The sequence below is a fragment of the Nelumbo lutea genome, chromosome 1 (genome assembly GCF_056320005.1).
Source record: "Nelumbo lutea isolate HS-2025 chromosome 1, American lotus-T2T, whole genome shotgun sequence".
Taxonomy (NCBI): Eukaryota; Viridiplantae; Streptophyta; class Magnoliopsida; order Proteales; family Nelumbonaceae; genus Nelumbo; species Nelumbo lutea.
Genome location: NC_142684.1, coordinates 190,244,118 through 190,261,478, shown reverse-complemented (window position 1 = coordinate 190,261,478; position 17,361 = coordinate 190,244,118). Strand labels below are relative to the sequence as shown.

Genomic DNA, 17,361 nt, shown 5'->3' with positions numbered 1-17,361 from the left:
GGGACCACTTCCACATCTTTTCTCAAGCCAAACCATGTAGTAGCCCTGTGAGCAACCATTCTTGGGCGAAAATGCATGGGTCAAAACATCATTTTGACCATGACCTAGCCCAAACATTGCCTACAACTAAGCCGAATTGTCAACTGTCATACCTCAAAGCAGCTAGGAAAGGACTTAGCCATAGGATTCCCTAACCTAGTTAGCCACTTCAACCCTTCCACCTAAGTGTACACTTAAGCCTTGGACAACAACATGTTCATGGAATAACCGAAGAATCTTCCTTCTGTTCTAGCAACTCCAAGAGACCAATTGAAGCCAATCTCTGAGGACGTAGGTCGAATTGAGTGGGGGAGACTATCACAAGTGACTCCTTCACTGCACTGTCAAGCACCTTCTACCGTGCGTTATCATGCATTTAGAGTGTCAATGTGTATGTCATGGGTGGGCTATGTATGTATTTTGTACATGGGGTATGCCAATGGCGTTATTATAATTATGTAATATGATTTTTTACCGTTTTGGTGTTTCCTTCTATCACTCCCCCCAAAACTTAACTTACTATTTGAGGGGAGATAGGTAGTTGAGTTAATTAAGAACGTGTAAAGGTTAAGCATGATGTCCCCTCAACACTAAACCGTATGCTTATACTTGCCATCATTTTATGCAATACAAAGAGCCTTTTGACTAATTCGTGACTTTCTTTGTTTCCTTTTGTGTATTGTTGCTTGCTTTTGTAAACTTATTTGACGCAATTGAATGCCGCATGGGGCCTCATTGACTAGCCCCATGACACTTGGGAATCCTTATTTACCACAAGATGTAATATACTGTAAAACGAACATTGATATTGTGTTAGCCTTTGCTAAATACCGATAGGCAAACACATGAGGTCTAAAGTATATAAACTTAAACTTACAAAGCTATAAGCCCCTCTACAACTCTACCCATTAAATTACAACTCATTCTCAAGGTCCATTACATTTCTTTATCATAAAACAAGTTCACTTGTTATATTTTCAATACATCACCCATTACACTTTTTTAATGCAAATTTGGTCATCCATATGCGAGGAACAATTAGATAAAGAAAGTAAAGACATGAATACCATGCATGTAATGATAGGATAGTTACTTGAATTGAAAGGGCATGCTTAGCTACAAGGTTTTTAAAACAGGACTGGATAAAGAACCATTCTAGATTAGGTTTTTGGGTCAAAAATAAAAAAATAAAAAAAGTCAAAAACTATTATTCGGGTCAATGGTTCAGAAATTTGACTACCCAAGTCAACGGTTTACTGACCAAATCAACGTTTTTGGCCAAAAAGCACTTTTGGGGTGAAGCGAAAGTGACAAGTTCCCAATTTTTCCGATCTGACTGTCTGGTCCAGTGCGATTTTGAATACACTACTTAGCTATATGTGCACTGATTTTTTGGCATGTCATCTTGTTGACAGTTATGCCTTATCAATAAACTTTCAGACTCCTACGTGATTAGGAACTTATCCTTTTTTCACACTTATCCCCTGTATTCTTATCTTGTTTTGTATCCTATCTCAGTTCTGTTATCTTTATCTACTCTTCCTTTATTTTATTTGAAATATTGTATTTATCTCTAAGAGTCCATCAAACTTTTGGGTCTCTCATTTTCTATAACAGAACATTATAAATACATATCACTAATTACTTGTAAGTGTGTGAGCAAATTACCTTAATTTAGAATACTTTTATGATATCAAAGCAATCATTCCAAACAGAATGTCGACCACCTCAAACGCTTCGAATGGCTCTACTCCAGTCACCAACTCGACCCCTCTGAATACCCTACCCTCTGCTACCTCGTCTCTGGTCTTTGGCAACAATAACTTCTCAAACATGATATTAGTCAAGATGGACGACCGGAACTATGTATTGTGGAAATTCCTCATCTTCATAGTCGGTGCTAGTATGACTGGCTTTATTGATGGAAGCCTGGAATGCCCACCTCATCACCTCCCAAATAACAATGAGGTGAATCCGACCCATAGCCTCTGGATTTAGCAAGACCATCTCCTAATGACTGGCTTATCTCCACTCTAACAGAATTTGTCATCGCATAATTCGTTGGATGCAAAACTGTGAAAGAAGTCTAGACCAACCTTGCTACATTGTATGCATCATGATCCAAAACTCACATCACCCAATTTCAAAATCAGCTCTTGGGTATCAGAAAGAATGGAGACTTGATGGATGCTTATCTTCAAAAGATCAAGTCTATCTTAGATAGTCTATCTACAACCAGCTCTGCTCTCTCTTATTCGGACCTGACTCATTACACTCTCAACGAACTTGGTGCAGAGTATGGTTCGTTTGTTACTTCCACCCAAACTCAGCAAGATGATATTGGATTTGACGATTTGCAAGCCCTTCTTATGAGTTAGGAGCTTAGAATGGAGGCTCAACAACAAACACTCTCTTCTTTCCCATCTACACACTACTCTGCAAAAGGCAACACCTCCAAAATTCCTTGACAACCTGATGATAAGGAATCCTCAAGCACAACTAAGTCAAAATATGCAAATAACCCCTGTCAAATCTATGGAGGACACAACCACTCAGCATTCTGGTGCCGTCAGAGATACAATAAGGAGTTCAAACCAAAGTCTAAGAAGCCTAATCCCTATCCATCCTCTCCATTAGCTTACATAGCATCTTCGGCATCTGTTCTAGATGATTGCTCGTATCTTGACTCTGGTGGCACAAACCACATGATAGTCGGCCTTAGCAAACTTCTGCTACACTCAGATTACACTGGCCCTGATCAAGTTACCATCAATAATGGTGAAGGTTTGCACATATCTCACACTAGTTCATTTATAATTTATTTTTCTTCTCGGCCCTTATTGTTGAAAGATATTATGCATGTCCCTCATATTAGTAAAAACTTTCTATTTGTTACTCAATTTGCTTCTGACAATGGTGTGTTATTTGAATTCCGTTCTACTAAATGTATCACCAATGATCAGTGCATGGGTTCTTTGCTTCGCTTGCCACTTAAGGATGACCTCCATCATTTATCCCTTCCTTTGAATAAAGTTCACATAGAGAATAAAGTGGTAGCCTTTGTTGGTGTTCGGACCTCACTAAACACTTAGCACTCTCAACTCGGACACCCAATCTCGGATGTTGTACAAAGGGTGGTGCATGCCTCTGATCTTCCCACAATGGGTTCTTCTCTCACTTTTTGTTCTGCCTGTGCCCAAGGAAAGAGTCATCAACTTCCCTTATCATCGTCAAAAATTATTTACAAACAACCTTTGGAGCTTATTGTATTTGATCTATGGGGACAATGTCTTGTGAAGTCCACCAAGGGCTACCGTTATTATATTTCATTTTTGGTTTGTTACAGTCAATTCCTATGGATATTTCCATTATTCTACAAATCAGATGCTCTAAATGTTTTTATTAATTTTTGATGTTATGTTGGAAAGCTTCTTGGGTATCCTATTAAAAGCTTCCAAAGTGACGGTGGGGGTGAATATCGAACATTCAACTCTTACTTAAGTCAAGAAGGCATCTTATATCAATTCTCTTGCCCACATGTTCATCCACAAAATGGCAAGATTGAACACAAATATCGTCAAATTGTTGAAATGGGATTTACGCTTACGCTTCAGTTCCTCGATCATACTAGTATGATGCATTTGAAACAACAGCTTTTCTATTAAGCAATTTCCCTTCCCGAGTACTTCACTACAAATCCCCTTATGAAATCTTGTTCGAACGGGTTGTTGATTATAAATTGTTCAAGGTTTTTCGTTGTCTTTATTTTCCTCATCTCAGACTGTACAATTCATCCAAGCTAGAGTATCGATCCAAGTCTTGTGTCTTCTTTGGTTATAACCCATCTCATAAAGGTTACAAATGTCTTGACTTATCAACTAGGCGGTGCTACATCATGGTACATGTTATTTTCAATGAACTGGCCTTCCCATTTCATCATAGCTCTTCTCCACCAGCTATTGGGCCCTCAATTTCAGTCATCTCTATTGGATGTCCTCTAGTTATTCACTATTTGGCTATGTCTTCACAAAATGCATCACCATTACAACCCTCTACCTTGCCACCAACTACCCCCTTTGAACCCATTTCAGAAAACTAATATGTTCCTGATAGGCCCCCACCTGGGCTCACCTCATCTATAGATCATCTCAACAATTCCACCACCCTCCCAATGCATCATACAAATTCAAACCAAATCATTCCCACTCATCCAATGACAACTCAAGAAAAATCTGGAATATTTAGGCTCAACCCCTTTGTGCTTCCAAGCACCCTTTATTGGACATTGAACCTACAAATTTTTTCACTACCAACAACCATCCCCAATGGCGAGCTGCAATGCAAGATGAGACTGATGCACTCATACGCAATAGAACTTAGGAACTCATGCCTCCTACACCCAACATCAATGTAGTGGGTTGCAAGTGGGTGTTCCACATTAAATGGAAACTCGATGGAATTATTGACAGATTCAAAGCCTAGCTGGTTGCCAAGGGTTGTAATCAAAGAGAAGGCCTTCATTACCATGAAACCTTTAGTCCTGTGGTTAAGACCACTACGATACATGTGGTCCTTAGTCTTGCGGTCTCCAATAATTGGGATGTTCGCCAAATTGATGTACATAACGTCTTCTTGCATGGAAATCTGTTGGACAAGGTTTACATGTGTCAACCCCTAGGCTTCCAGGATGCTGACCATCCTAACTATGTTTGTTGCCTTAGCAAATCATTATACAGACTTAAGCAAGATCCTCGGGCATGGTACCTTAAACTCCAGCAGTTTCTTCTCAGTCATGGCTTTACATCCTCTAAAGCTGATTCCTTTTTATTCATTTACAATGATGGATCTGTGACTGCATACATTCTCATATACGTTGATGACATTTTGCTCGCTAGATCTGGTTCTTGCTTTATCTCTTCCTTACATGATCTGGTTCTATAAAGGATCTTGGTCAACTCTCCTACTTCTTGGGCATAGGAGCTATTCGAACTTCCTCTGGTATCTTCCTCAGTCAGCGGACATACATTCATGACCTCCTTCACAATCTTGCTCTTGGAGGCATTAATCCCATTAAAACTCCGATGTCCACCTCTCTCACTTTAACCAAAACAGATGGTGATCATTTTCCTGACCCATCCACATACAGGAAAGCCATTGGAGTTCTTCAATATCTACTAATTATACGACTTGATCTAGCCTATGTCGTCAACAAAGCATGCTCCTACCACAATCCATTGGGCATTTGTGAAACGAATCCTTCACTATCTAAACTTCTCTGTTGACTATGGTCTTTGCTTGGTGCCCTCGAAGTCTACTCATCTTCACATCTTCTCTGATTTCGATTAGGCAAGCTGCCCAGATGATCGACATTCTCAAGGCGGACTCTGTGTGTACCTAGGCGACAACCTGGTCGCTTGGTCTTCCAAGAATCACACCACGGTCTCTCGATCCAGCACTGAGGCTGAATATCGCAGTCTTGCTCTTGCCACCTCTGAAACTCTCTGGTTATGCTCTCTGCTTCGGGAATTAGGTGTCACCATCTCCCATCCACCCACATTATGGTGTGACAACATAGGTGCTATGTACCTTGCTACCAATCCCATGTTTAATGCCCGCACGAAACATATCGAAATTGATTTTCACTTTGTTCGTGAGCATGTTGCCAACATGACACTCCATGTCCGATTCATCTCTACCATTGACCAAGTGGCTGATATTTTCACTGAAGTGCTTGGAGCTCCTTGTTTTTACAACCTTCATTCCAAGCTTGGAGTGATCAGTCCACCCATCAACTCAACAGGGGGTTTTGACAGTTATGCCTTCTTAGCAAACTTTCAGACTCCTACATGATTAGGAACTTATCCTTTCTTCACACTTATCCCATGTACTATTATCTTGTTCTGCATTCTATCTCTATTCTGTTATCTTTATTTGCTCTTCCTTTATTTATTTTTTTAAATATTGTATTTATCTCTGAGAGTTCATCAAACTTTTGGGTCTCTCATTTCTTGTAACAGAACATTATAAATACAGATCACCGATCACTCGTAAGTCTATGATCAAATTACCTTAATTTAGAATTCTTTTACATCTCACATGAGTGACCAAAGATAATCTAGGCGAGAGAGGACGATTCTGCAATCAGCAGTGGTGATGTTGATGCTAATAAACCAAACCTAGGAGAGATTATACCCTCCAATAGGAGCTTAACAATTCCAAGAACATCGGCTTCAATACGCATACTATGAAAACCTACATCAACAGCAAACTTCAGGCCACAGTAGAATCTTTCACCTGCACATTTGCTAGGTTAGATCTGTTTTGCTTCACTTAGACTAACTGCTGACAATAACGCAACCAACCAGTCTTGCATACCGTAACAGACAATAACAATAAGCTTGATAGATTCCAATCCTCTAGCTGTTTGGCTTAAAAAAACACTGATTTCATCAAAACTAACAAGCTGCAATTAAATTCGACATGGGCAGATCTGCGTTTGATTCCTTTATATTTGAAATCGAATTTCATCTTCAGATTTTATAAAAATAATGATCGAATTCGATTGCAGTCAGATATTGAATATTGTCAATAAATTAAACTATAAATGACTAAAATACCATATATTATGAATAAAATGAATTAAAAATGATTTTAATATTATATTTTATGAATAAAACGAATAAGACAAAAGAGTTCCCCTATCGAAGGGCATGACACCTAAAAAAATCTCTTCTGATTTACTTCATTTTACTGCAATAGGTAAATTTTGAAACAAAAATTAAATCCGAATTTACACCTTAATTATTTGCACCACCAAAGTTTTGTATCAATGCAAATCAAATAACTTTGTACTTTAACTAAACAACGCAAAGTAAATGGATTGGATATTGCAAATAAAAATATAAAATATCCAAAAAATGTCATTCCGCTAGGTGGGGCGAGAGTTTACATCTGCGCCCCACAAACGCCTCACATATACATCCCAGCGTGCATTGGAAACATCTCCCGAGTCCCCAATACACGGTTGGGCTGTGCTGTGGGGCGTTTGTGAGGCGCGTTATATAAGACGCACATGTGAATTTAATTTCAGAACTCCACCGAGCTATCACTGTCATCTATCTCTATTCTTTCTTCTCTTGCGCGTCACTCAATACAAAAAAAAAAAAAAAAAAACAATGTGACAAAACATAACGAAAGTTCGTAGAAGGATCCTCCGGTGGTAAAGCTGATTGGCAATAATAGACCAATTTTACGTTAATTTTACGTCATTCTCAAATGGCAGACCCTTCTTTTCAATTTTACCTCATTCTCAAATGAACGCTTTCGTATTGGATATTTCCATTCGAAATGGGAGCTGTTCTTCACAAAGCGCGTCTCACACCGATTTTACAGTTATAAGGCCGAGAAATGTATTAAAACCATCATCGAGATGTGCTGTAATACGTTGTGGGGTGGAGTTGTGAACGAAGAACAGACCTTTGGCTTCATCGTAGAGTCAGGTTTCACTGGGCCTGCTTCTGACGTATTAGTTTGTTTTTGTTTTGAAAAAAAAAAAAAAACCACTGTGAAGTATGAACAACCCGTACAAATTACAAAGGTTGACATATTTTGGCTTCACTATCCACTTTTCTCTGGGAATTTGACATCTATTCGATCTTCATGTTCATGAATTTATTATTACTATTGTTATTATTTTTCTGAGATTACACAATGCGAGTACTCCGTCCTTTGAAACCCATAAACCCTGGTGAATTCCATCGATTCAATCCTGGGTCTCTACTATAACTAATTAAAGACTTGGGTGTAAGTGGGACAGGCTGGGCCAGCTTTATGGTCAATTCAGGAATTTTAACGTTTGAGCCTAAGTCCTGGTCAAGCTCAAGCTAAAGTCCAATCTTCTCAACTCGAGTCCAGCCTACCTTACAATTTCATGCATTTTGATTGGGCTTAGTTCCGGTTGGTCAATGAATTCACCATAATATATATATATATATATTGAATTAGACTTAGGCTGCATTGGCCCAGACTCAAGTTGGGCCTGCCAAGTTGCACAGGTTGGGTTTGGGTTAAATGTGGTCCAAAATTTGACATGAAGTTTGTGGACCAAAACCCTGCTAATCAAGGGTGAGTGCTGCCTCAAGGACGAAACTGGATTTGATGCTCACAAATCCAGTTCGGGATTTTATTATAATTTGAACGGGCTGATCCAAAAGCCTGGACCTAATGCACTGAAAAATCTTTAAATATGTGCCCAATTTGCATATCTAATTGGATTGTATCAGCTTAGAGATGCAAAATGGATTGGGTTGGATTCAAATCAGGGTATATCCCAATACAATATGATAGTACAAATTGCATATTTGATCCAGTCATATCTCACAAATACAGATTTGAATTCAAAATCGTTAATAATGTCGGATATCTGAATATGATCTGATCCAATTTATTTTCTAAAAATTTAAAAAATATAACAGTTTATATAAAGAAAAATAAAAATATAAGTATTTTTTCAATTGTTTTCATCATATATACACATGTGTTTTTTATAAAAAGAATTACGGAAAATACTATATATATCCATGAATTTTGATAGATAACACCTGATTGACTACCACGTTTATGATTCCAATTGATTAGTCAGAAGTTTTTCTGATATCATATCTTTCCGGTATATATATATATATATATATATATATACGGGAAATTCATTAGTGACTCGAATTCGATCCAATTTCCAATTGAATCTTATTGTCTGATCTGATCTAAATTCCAAAAATCCAATATCAGCCTATACGTGTTGATACTATGGAATTTGGACCTTTAAATGAGCGAGGGGCTCCACTGCAAATGTGTCAGATCTAATCCTAATTCAGGTATCATTTAGGCATCATAAAATCAAAATCATATTTGAAAATCTGATTCATTATATTCAGATCAAATTAATTTTGCATGCCGCATGAGTCAATTTGATCCAACAATGCATAGAGCCATACCCATATAAAGGATCCTTTTAAGAATTTTAATTTAGGTTCCGTTTCCTTTTTGGTAAGTTATTTATGCATGTTGTTTTATTTCTTAAGTAAAGTGGAAAAGTATTTGCCTAGGTGGGAGATAGGTAGAGATCACATCAGCACCCCATATGCACATCTTAGCATGCATTGAGAGATGTTCCCAATACACAGTTCAAATGTGTTGTGGGGTGTCTCTCGGGCGCTCTCTATGGGGCACAAATGTGAACTTAAATGGTTATCACCTACCTAGATAATTGACACCCAAGAAAATAAATTTTCCTAGTCCTCACATTAATATGAAAAAAAGAATATGGGTTTCTTGGTCGATGGGATTGTGAATCCCATGGACCAACTTTCCCCCTCTCAAAATCCTTATCTATGAATCGTAAATCTATGATGCCGAAAAGACATGATACCAAATACATTTTTATCTATTTACAACACATTTTTATTTTTTATTTAATTCTGTCAAGCTGAATTGAGATCTACTACTCACTCTAACCTCACAATCACATCCCACCATGTATTAAAAATATCTCCCATGAATAATAATATACAAGTATAAAAGATGTTCCGAATGTGTGGTTGAAACATGCTGTCAGGTCGTATGAGGAACAGATTCAAAATCCTTCACATGAGCCAACTTTCAAAAATTGAGATTTGCTCGATCTGCTCCTCATATAAGGTGGTGCCTCACACCAGCCTCCCCATGCATTGAAAACATCCCGTGAATAGTAATATAACAAGTACGAGGGGTGTTCCCAATATATGGTAGGATGTTCCTGTGAGATCAATGCGAGGCGCTATGAAATACAAAATACGGGAGATGTTCCAATGTGATTGGGAGACATTGTGAGGTTGGTGTGAGAGCGCCCTCTAACTAGCAGATCGGGACTCGACTTTCAATCGAATGAATCAGCTTGACTCTTTTGCACCACACTAATAATTTTTTTTGAAATCCACAAAAAATATAAAATAAACATCAAATCGGTTGTACGGATATACACGTGAAATGGATTTTTACCCAGAAAAGGGATTTTATAGCTCAGTCAACCTCAAAAATCTAAACCTCACCGTACAGGTGAAATGAATCTGACCGTGAATCGATATTAAATCTACGGGCAGGATGCGATTTATAGGAACTACTAGTGTATTAGGATAGACTGTAATTTCAGATTTTCTGAGGTGTACTGCATCTACTTATAATTGAATTTTGAATCCACGTTCCATATTTTCCATCGTTGCGTCGTTGGGATATTCGGATATTGAATCAAACTGTATCCTATTCAAATTCAATCCTATCCGTTTGGAAATCTACATCTACATAGTTTCTATTGGCTGGGGCTCTGTCACCGCTAACCGAGATTCAATCTTCGATTATAACAGTTGGATCAACCGTGTACAGTATAAATGAATAGAAGCCTTACACTGAATTAAAAGTTCTTCACGAATGCACCTATAAGAATGAATGTGGGCTAACTCACATGATCTCTAGATCTGCGCTCAGCAAAACTCAAAGATCTATTGATTTGGTCCACCATCCCCCCAAGTTTCTCGCGTTTAAGATCTGCTTCTGCAATTGTGACTCACTGACTCTGCCAGTTCAGAGGAATCCGTTAGTTTTGGAGGGATTTCGCGCCAATTTTACTTTGTTGAATTATTACAGGTACATTCCTCGGTTTTTTTTCTTCATATTTCTTTGATTCTTAGTGTAGATCTGGAACTGATTTTAGCTCTGGACACAATTCGAGCGATCACATGCCTGCGTTCTTCGATTACTTTTCGTGTTCTCCCTCCCTGTTGGGTCGGATTGTTTCTGCACTACCCACCTTGACTCGGTCATTACTTTTCGTATTCTCCCTTTTAATTTCCTAGTTCAAGAACGATTCACTGTTTCCCTAGTCATTGTGTGAAATCAAAGCTACGGCCTTGTGCATGGAACCAAGCTGATTTTAGTCGGCTCGTCTGAGTTTCCTAGCCCATCTAGGAGTTCTATGCACATTCGTGGAGGCTAACTGGAATTTTAAACTCGCCTGAGGCTCTGAGCCCGTGAGCCGACAGATTTTGTCTGACCATAGTATCCAAACTCCGATACCATCAAAACCGGCAGAGTTGACAACGTCTATAATCAATTGAGTTCGTATTAACTTCTGGAGTTTTGAGCAATGGTCTCCAGATTGTTTTCACGATGGTATAAAAGTTTTATATGTTTGTGGACTTGGTGCCAGGTATTGGTAATTAGAAATGGCAGGAAGGAAGCCGGGTGTAATTGCTTTATTTGATGTTGATGGGACGCTCACAGCTCCAAGAAAGGTATAACTTTTCTTTCTTATCCTTGTTGTAGTCACTCTTGTGGTTTGATCTGTGAAGTGGATTGCACAAATTGTAGTTTAGTCAGTTGTTTGGGTTTTTGGTTTGTCTTTGTTGTTTTTTCTTTTAATTTTAGGTTAAGATCTCTTCGTATGGAAATGCATTTTCTGATTTCCCTTCTGGGGAATTTTCCAGAGGTACAGATTTTATATGTTTAGACAAAGACTGTGTTTCAAAACATGCTCAACCTGGATATATGTTGCCAGGTTTGTGGAGGTTCAATTTTGCCAAGTTTACCGAGTAGATGAGACAACATCTAGTTATTTTGTCCATTGACTAGCTAAGGAAGTAGGGGAAGAGAACACCCTTAGCTAACTAATTCACCATAATTGCAGTACTTTAAACGAGATCAGTATTCAAATTTCTTAAGATTTTACCAAGTTTTAGTGATAATTGGGTCAACTTTGGATTGATCCACCTCTTATTCTTATACAAGAAAAATGTGAGTTGTGTTTTCTTACCTATATTGGGAAAGTATTGAAGGCTGTTTTCTTTTCCTTTCTCTGACTTATCTTGTCTTTCTTAAATGCCAGGTAGCAACTGAAAAGATGTTAGAATTCATGCAGAAACTTCGTGAGGTACTTGATTGGTACCTATCTTCACTTCTAAGTTTAAACATGTGATGCTGACATTTTTTTTTCTTGTCAATTTTGGATTTTCCAAAGCAGAACATTCCTGAGTAGATTTCATTTAAACTATAAAAGATTTATCTAATGGCAGGTTGTTGCGGTTGGTGTTGTTGGAGGATCTGATCTTGTTAAGATATCAGAACAGCTAGGGAAAACAGGTTTGCTTTGTAGATCTCCTGAAATTTAGGCCTTTTCTGGTTTCTGTATTTCTGACGGCATGCCTTGCAACTTAAATGTCCATGTGGAATTTAACATTAATGTAATCCCCTGTTCAGAAAGGATACAGTTTTCTTCATTGTTGATCTCACTCTTGTTTTCACTGAAATAGGTTTTGTTTGATTTTAGCACTGCTTGAGTATCAGGACAAGGGCAAATATGTCCTGATTTTATTTCCTAAGCACATGGAAGGGATGCAGTAAATCTGCGAACATGTTGGACATAGAAAATGCAGTTCTCTCCATTTCACTTAATAAACTTTGTTGGCCTATTTACATATTTTTAATTCCTCTAGCCTTGTTGTTTTCCTTTGTGAGTATGTGAACCTTAGACTTAGAGTTCTATTCTAATAGATTTCATTGTCGGTTCTCTTTACTTGTTCTGGAAACCTTTCCAGGCTTATGAACTGGAAACTTGAAAATATGTTTCTAGAAAAGGAGAGAACTCCAAATCATGGGAAAGATGTTTTTTTAGTTATATTTGAGACCATAAATTCAGACTGCATTTGCTTCATATATCCTCAAGTAGAAAAACAAAAAAGCTTAATGGTATATATTTCTTTTTCTTTTATCGAGGGATGGGAAAAATAGTCTTTGTGCCACCGAGGATTTTGAAAGATGACTGATAAGGAAAGAATTGCATGGGATCCTAGCAAGCATCGGTGCATTGCAAGAATGCTTAAGCTTTTTTTGATCAATGCAAGAATGCTTAAGTTTTCTATCATGTCTTTGAAATCATTATAGATCAAATTTAATCATGTAAGAAGACAATAAATCGGGATTTTCTTTTAAACATGAATTAGTAAACATGTAAGATAGCTAGCGATTAGTGGATGTAATAACTACGATGTACACATTTCCTAACTTCTTTAATAATCAAATTTTGACTGTTACTGATGAAAACGTGCATTAATAATAAACATGAGACTATAAAATTGGATATTTAGAAAAAAGAAGAATCCAAGAGAAAATATTACAATTTAATACAATGCTATTCAATTATATTGCTATTTCCTCTGGACAATGAACCATAAGCTGAATCATGCATTTAAATATATCTAGTGTTTGAATCTCTACTTGCATTCCTAGTTATCCCCTTTGACTCCATCTGATAAATTGAACTGACTTGATTGCATGAACTAATCCTGGACTCTGCATCATCTATTGCAAATTCTAAATTTTTAACGTTTATGTTGTGTTAAATAGGACTCAAGTTGAATGGAGAATGGTATCATGGAAAATTAGTCGTAAACTATAGGATTCTTCTTTCTTAAGGATTTCATGTTTACCCCACTTTATGGATCCATTTCTTTAAATATAATCCTTGATTAAATCTTCAAGTGAATGCTTATTTTCCATATTCATGTTTAAAGTCCTGTGTCTGACAATATCTTCTACTTGCAGTTATCAATGATTATGATTATGTTTTTTCTGAAAATGGCCTTGTGGCTCACAAAGGTGGAAAGCTTATTGGCACTCAGGTATTGCTAATAACTTTTGTAAATCTTGATGAATTTGCATTGGATGAAGACATGATAATGGTTCTCTGCTTAAAAATAGTTATATACACTGTCAACATAATGTAAATCCTTTCCCATGTTTAGAAGTCCATATTCTTCATATCAATGTTTATACTATCCGTGTTTAGGCTTCTTAGGTTGGTAGATTTACAAATATTATTGAACTGTTCTACCAAAGTGGGAACTTTGGAGCTAGTCAAGGCACTTTTGTGGGTAAAGCTAACTTTGTCAACAGAATTCTTTGTGAGCATGTGCTTGCATATCAATTACTTGGGAAATAAATCAAAACCATGTATATAGAGGAACTATTGAAATGTAACTATATTTCCAGCTATCTTTCTTGTGAAAATTTTCTCTTGGACTACCAGTAATTCGGTAGCACTATATTGTAGGTTAATAAAGCTCAGCACAACATAACTGGATAATTATGAACTACAAAATGGAAGTTGGTAACCCATTTATGATGCATTTTTTTATTATTATTTTTCTTGTGGATCAGGATAAGCATATTAACATTTTGTTGATGTGGAGATAACCATCTCTCATGTTAATACCGCTCTAGTTAAACCTTGGAGTTATCAAGTGCCATACCAAATTTCCTTCATTTAGAGCTAACATTTATTTAAACTGAGCACTATTCATCTAATAATGACTCTTTTTCTGTGGCAGAGCTTAAAGTCATTTCTTGGAGAAGAAAAACTCAAGGTTAGACTCCCGTGCTGCAATCAATAGCTGCTTTTAAGAGAATTTATAATTGTGAAAAATCTAGGTATATATGGGAGCCCCAAACAATGGTTTAGATATGACATCATAGTACACATGCAAGGATCAGATCTAAAATTAGATGAACCTAACTAGGACATGTCTCATGTCAAAAGAGTTATTTGTCAGTTTACTCTAAATATCTATCCAAGTCCACATGATTATTGGTTTCAAAACAAAGGTCCCCATAAAACAAAGAAGAGAAAGAGGGCCCATTTCTCCACTTGGATCAAGTTTTGACATGCTAGATTCCTAATCTGGTGCCATTGTGTGATATTGATCCTCCATATGCTCACCAGTTATGCTGATATTCCATGGTTAACTAGAAAATATGCTCACCAGTTAGGTTTCCCTAGAAAATATCATGATCTACTTTCGTAACCATGGAGTTTTCATGGATTGCAAAATTTTACAGGAATTCATTAATTTTACACTCCACTATATTGCTGACTTGGATATCCCAATAAAAAGGTTGGTGCATTCCTAAGTATTATTCCTTTACTTTTTCTAATTAAAGATCAGAGTATGATTGTTTCTTATTTGTTTTTTAGAGGAACATTCATAGAGTTCCGAAGTGGAATGCTTAATGTGTCACCGGTTGGGAGAAATTGCAGTCAGGAGGAGAGGGATGAGTTTGAAAAGTATGATAAGGTATAACTTTTACTTTCTTTTAAGAGTTTTTTGGTTTGATGCTCAATATTTTTTGTTTTTCTGTTTTAGAAAAATATCTACAAGTATATTTATTTTCAGGTTCACAACATACGACCAAAAATGGTTTCTGTGCTTAAAGAGAAGTTTGCTCACCTTAATCTGACATTTTCCATTGGAGGACAAATAAGCTTTGACGTGAGTGAATGCCAATTACTGTTTATGCACTGACAATTCCTGAATTGAAACTAACTGTACCGAGGGAAATCTATAAAGATAAATTTATTTTTGGAAAAAATACTTGTGACAGGTATTCCCCAATGGTTGGGACAAGACATACTGCTTGAGATACCTTGATGATTTTCATGAAATTCACTTCTTTGGAGACAAAACTTACAAGGTAATCTTTCTCATGTAAATACTTTTTCTTGTCTTTTGTCATCTATCACGATTCATCTTAGTTATGTGTTCTAGCATCATTTGTTGGATTAAAGGAGCTATAATTTATTTCTTCAGGGAGGAAATGACTATGAGATTTATGAATCTGAACGAACAGTTGGTCACAAAGGTTAGCTCCAAACCCTTATATTTTGATGAATATTATGCTTTCATTTGTGTCAATCTCAATCAGAGTAGCCTGGCTCTATTGTGCTAAGTTATATGTTAATTTTAAGATTTTTCTGTGTCTAATTCTAGATTTGAAACTTCAACATTTAGAACCGGTCTATTTGAAACTGTTGGGTTCATGAGGTTTGGTAGATGCAAAAACAAGAAAAACTGATTTGGTAGTTAGCAGCATTTAGATGTTGCCAATCATTGCTCTGTAACATATGAAACTACCTCCTACAGTTGTCATATCTTGTCATGTTGGATGACTTTGTTCATTCCATTGACTATCATTATCAATACTGGTTGCAGTATATGCTTCTTTTTGAGTTTTAATTATTCTTTTTTAGGTCAAAGTGAATTGTATTCTAGGGAAAACATAGTTTTTTTTTAAATCAGAATATATTGGTAGGACTTTGGGTACTGGCTGATTACCATTCCCTTTCCATCTTAGCTAAATTCTTTCTTAAATACAAGATTTAAATCCAAACTAGAATCATTATGTAATTTTAGACACTAAGCTTAATGGTAGATTTTGCACAAAATGAAATAATTTTTCAGATGCATTTAAAAACATAAAGTAATAAACAGGAAATTATTATTTGTGACACGCTGACAAGAAGTTAATCAATTAGGGGAAAAAAGAAAATCAACCAATTTAAACTGTCACTCTAAAAATTGCAGATCAGAAAATTCATGTGCACATTGTTACAGGCTCCTTATTTTATCATTCCCTTGTACTGCTGTATTTTATCTTTTGTTTCCCCTCTGTACTAGCTGGTTCTGATTTGAATATTCTCATTTTTCTTGCAGTCACCAGCCCAGAGGATACAGCTGAGCAGTGTACAGCTCTCTTCCTTGGCAAGCACAATGGAGATTCTTAAGGTTATGGTCACCCAGCATAACTTAATGTGGTCATTGCTTAATTTTAGTCATTGTAATTTTTGAATTTGAATTCTTGAAGTTACAAACTTAATCTGTAAGATTCCAGATTATGAATGAAATAGAGGGACTAACTGAGGGGAATCTTAATATTGTGGCTAAAAGCAACCCCATGTGCCCAATCATCTTACTGTAATTTTTGAACCCTGTGAAAATAAAATCCATGTACTCGGTTATGGTCAGTGATAGCTGATTGCAGGAGGGTTATGTGCTGTTTTAGTTCCATTCAAGTTGTCTATGCTCCTAGATCTTGTAATGGCTTGGTGCATGCTTGTGCAAAATTTGGTTTATCTTTCTCAGACAAATACATGGTCTAATCCTCCTGAGTTTTTGCTCCCTACTGTTGTAAGAGAAAGATTGTAACTGATTCTGTTGAATGGATTTTGCCCACTGGCTTTAAAAAAATGGAACACATTTCTCTTTAACTCACAAAACCTCCTGAGAGTCCCTTGCTATTGATCCACCCTTAAAAGAAAAAAGAGTTCTGTCAAATTTCCCATACTGCCCCTCCAAATATCCCCACTCTTGATGTAAGGAGAAGCATGGCCCCATTTGATGTCTTTTCGTGTGGGCTGTTGACTTTTTAGAAGCCCGACAGCCCATGTTTTTGTCTTCTCCC

The 17,361-nt window shown here is 36.8% G+C and overlaps 1 protein-coding gene across 1 annotated transcript; it reads left to right on the top strand.

Moving 5' to 3' along the window:
- Positions 1-10,329: 10,329 nt before the first annotated feature.
- On the top strand, positions 10,330-16,924 carry LOC148879995 (phosphomannomutase). The gene is made up of 12 exons (XM_088961778.1): positions 10,330-10,716; positions 11,279-11,363; positions 11,954-11,998; positions 12,141-12,207; positions 13,669-13,745; positions 14,454-14,489; positions 14,962-15,017; positions 15,098-15,197; positions 15,297-15,392; positions 15,505-15,594; positions 15,711-15,762; positions 16,614-16,924. The coding sequence occupies exons 2-12, from the start codon at positions 11,295-11,297 to the stop codon at positions 16,682-16,684; spliced, it is 759 nt and encodes a 252-aa protein (XP_088817904.1). The 5' UTR covers positions 10,330-10,716; positions 11,279-11,294; the 3' UTR covers positions 16,685-16,924.
- Positions 16,925-17,361: the final 437 nt, after the last annotated feature.

Bases quoted from the DNA above. Each gene is read 5' to 3' on its own strand.
- LOC148879995 (XM_088961778.1), top strand. From the start codon at position 11,295: ATGGCAGGAAGGAAGCCGGGTGTAATTGCTTTATTTGATGTTGATGGG. The intron at 11,999-12,140 runs GTACTTGATTGG...ATCTAATGGCAG, and splicing joins TCATGCAGAAACTTCGTGAG to GTTGTTGCGGTTGGTGTTGT. The intron at 12,208-13,668 runs GTTTGCTTTGTA...TTCTACTTGCAG, and splicing joins AGAACAGCTAGGGAAAACAG to TTATCAATGATTATGATTAT.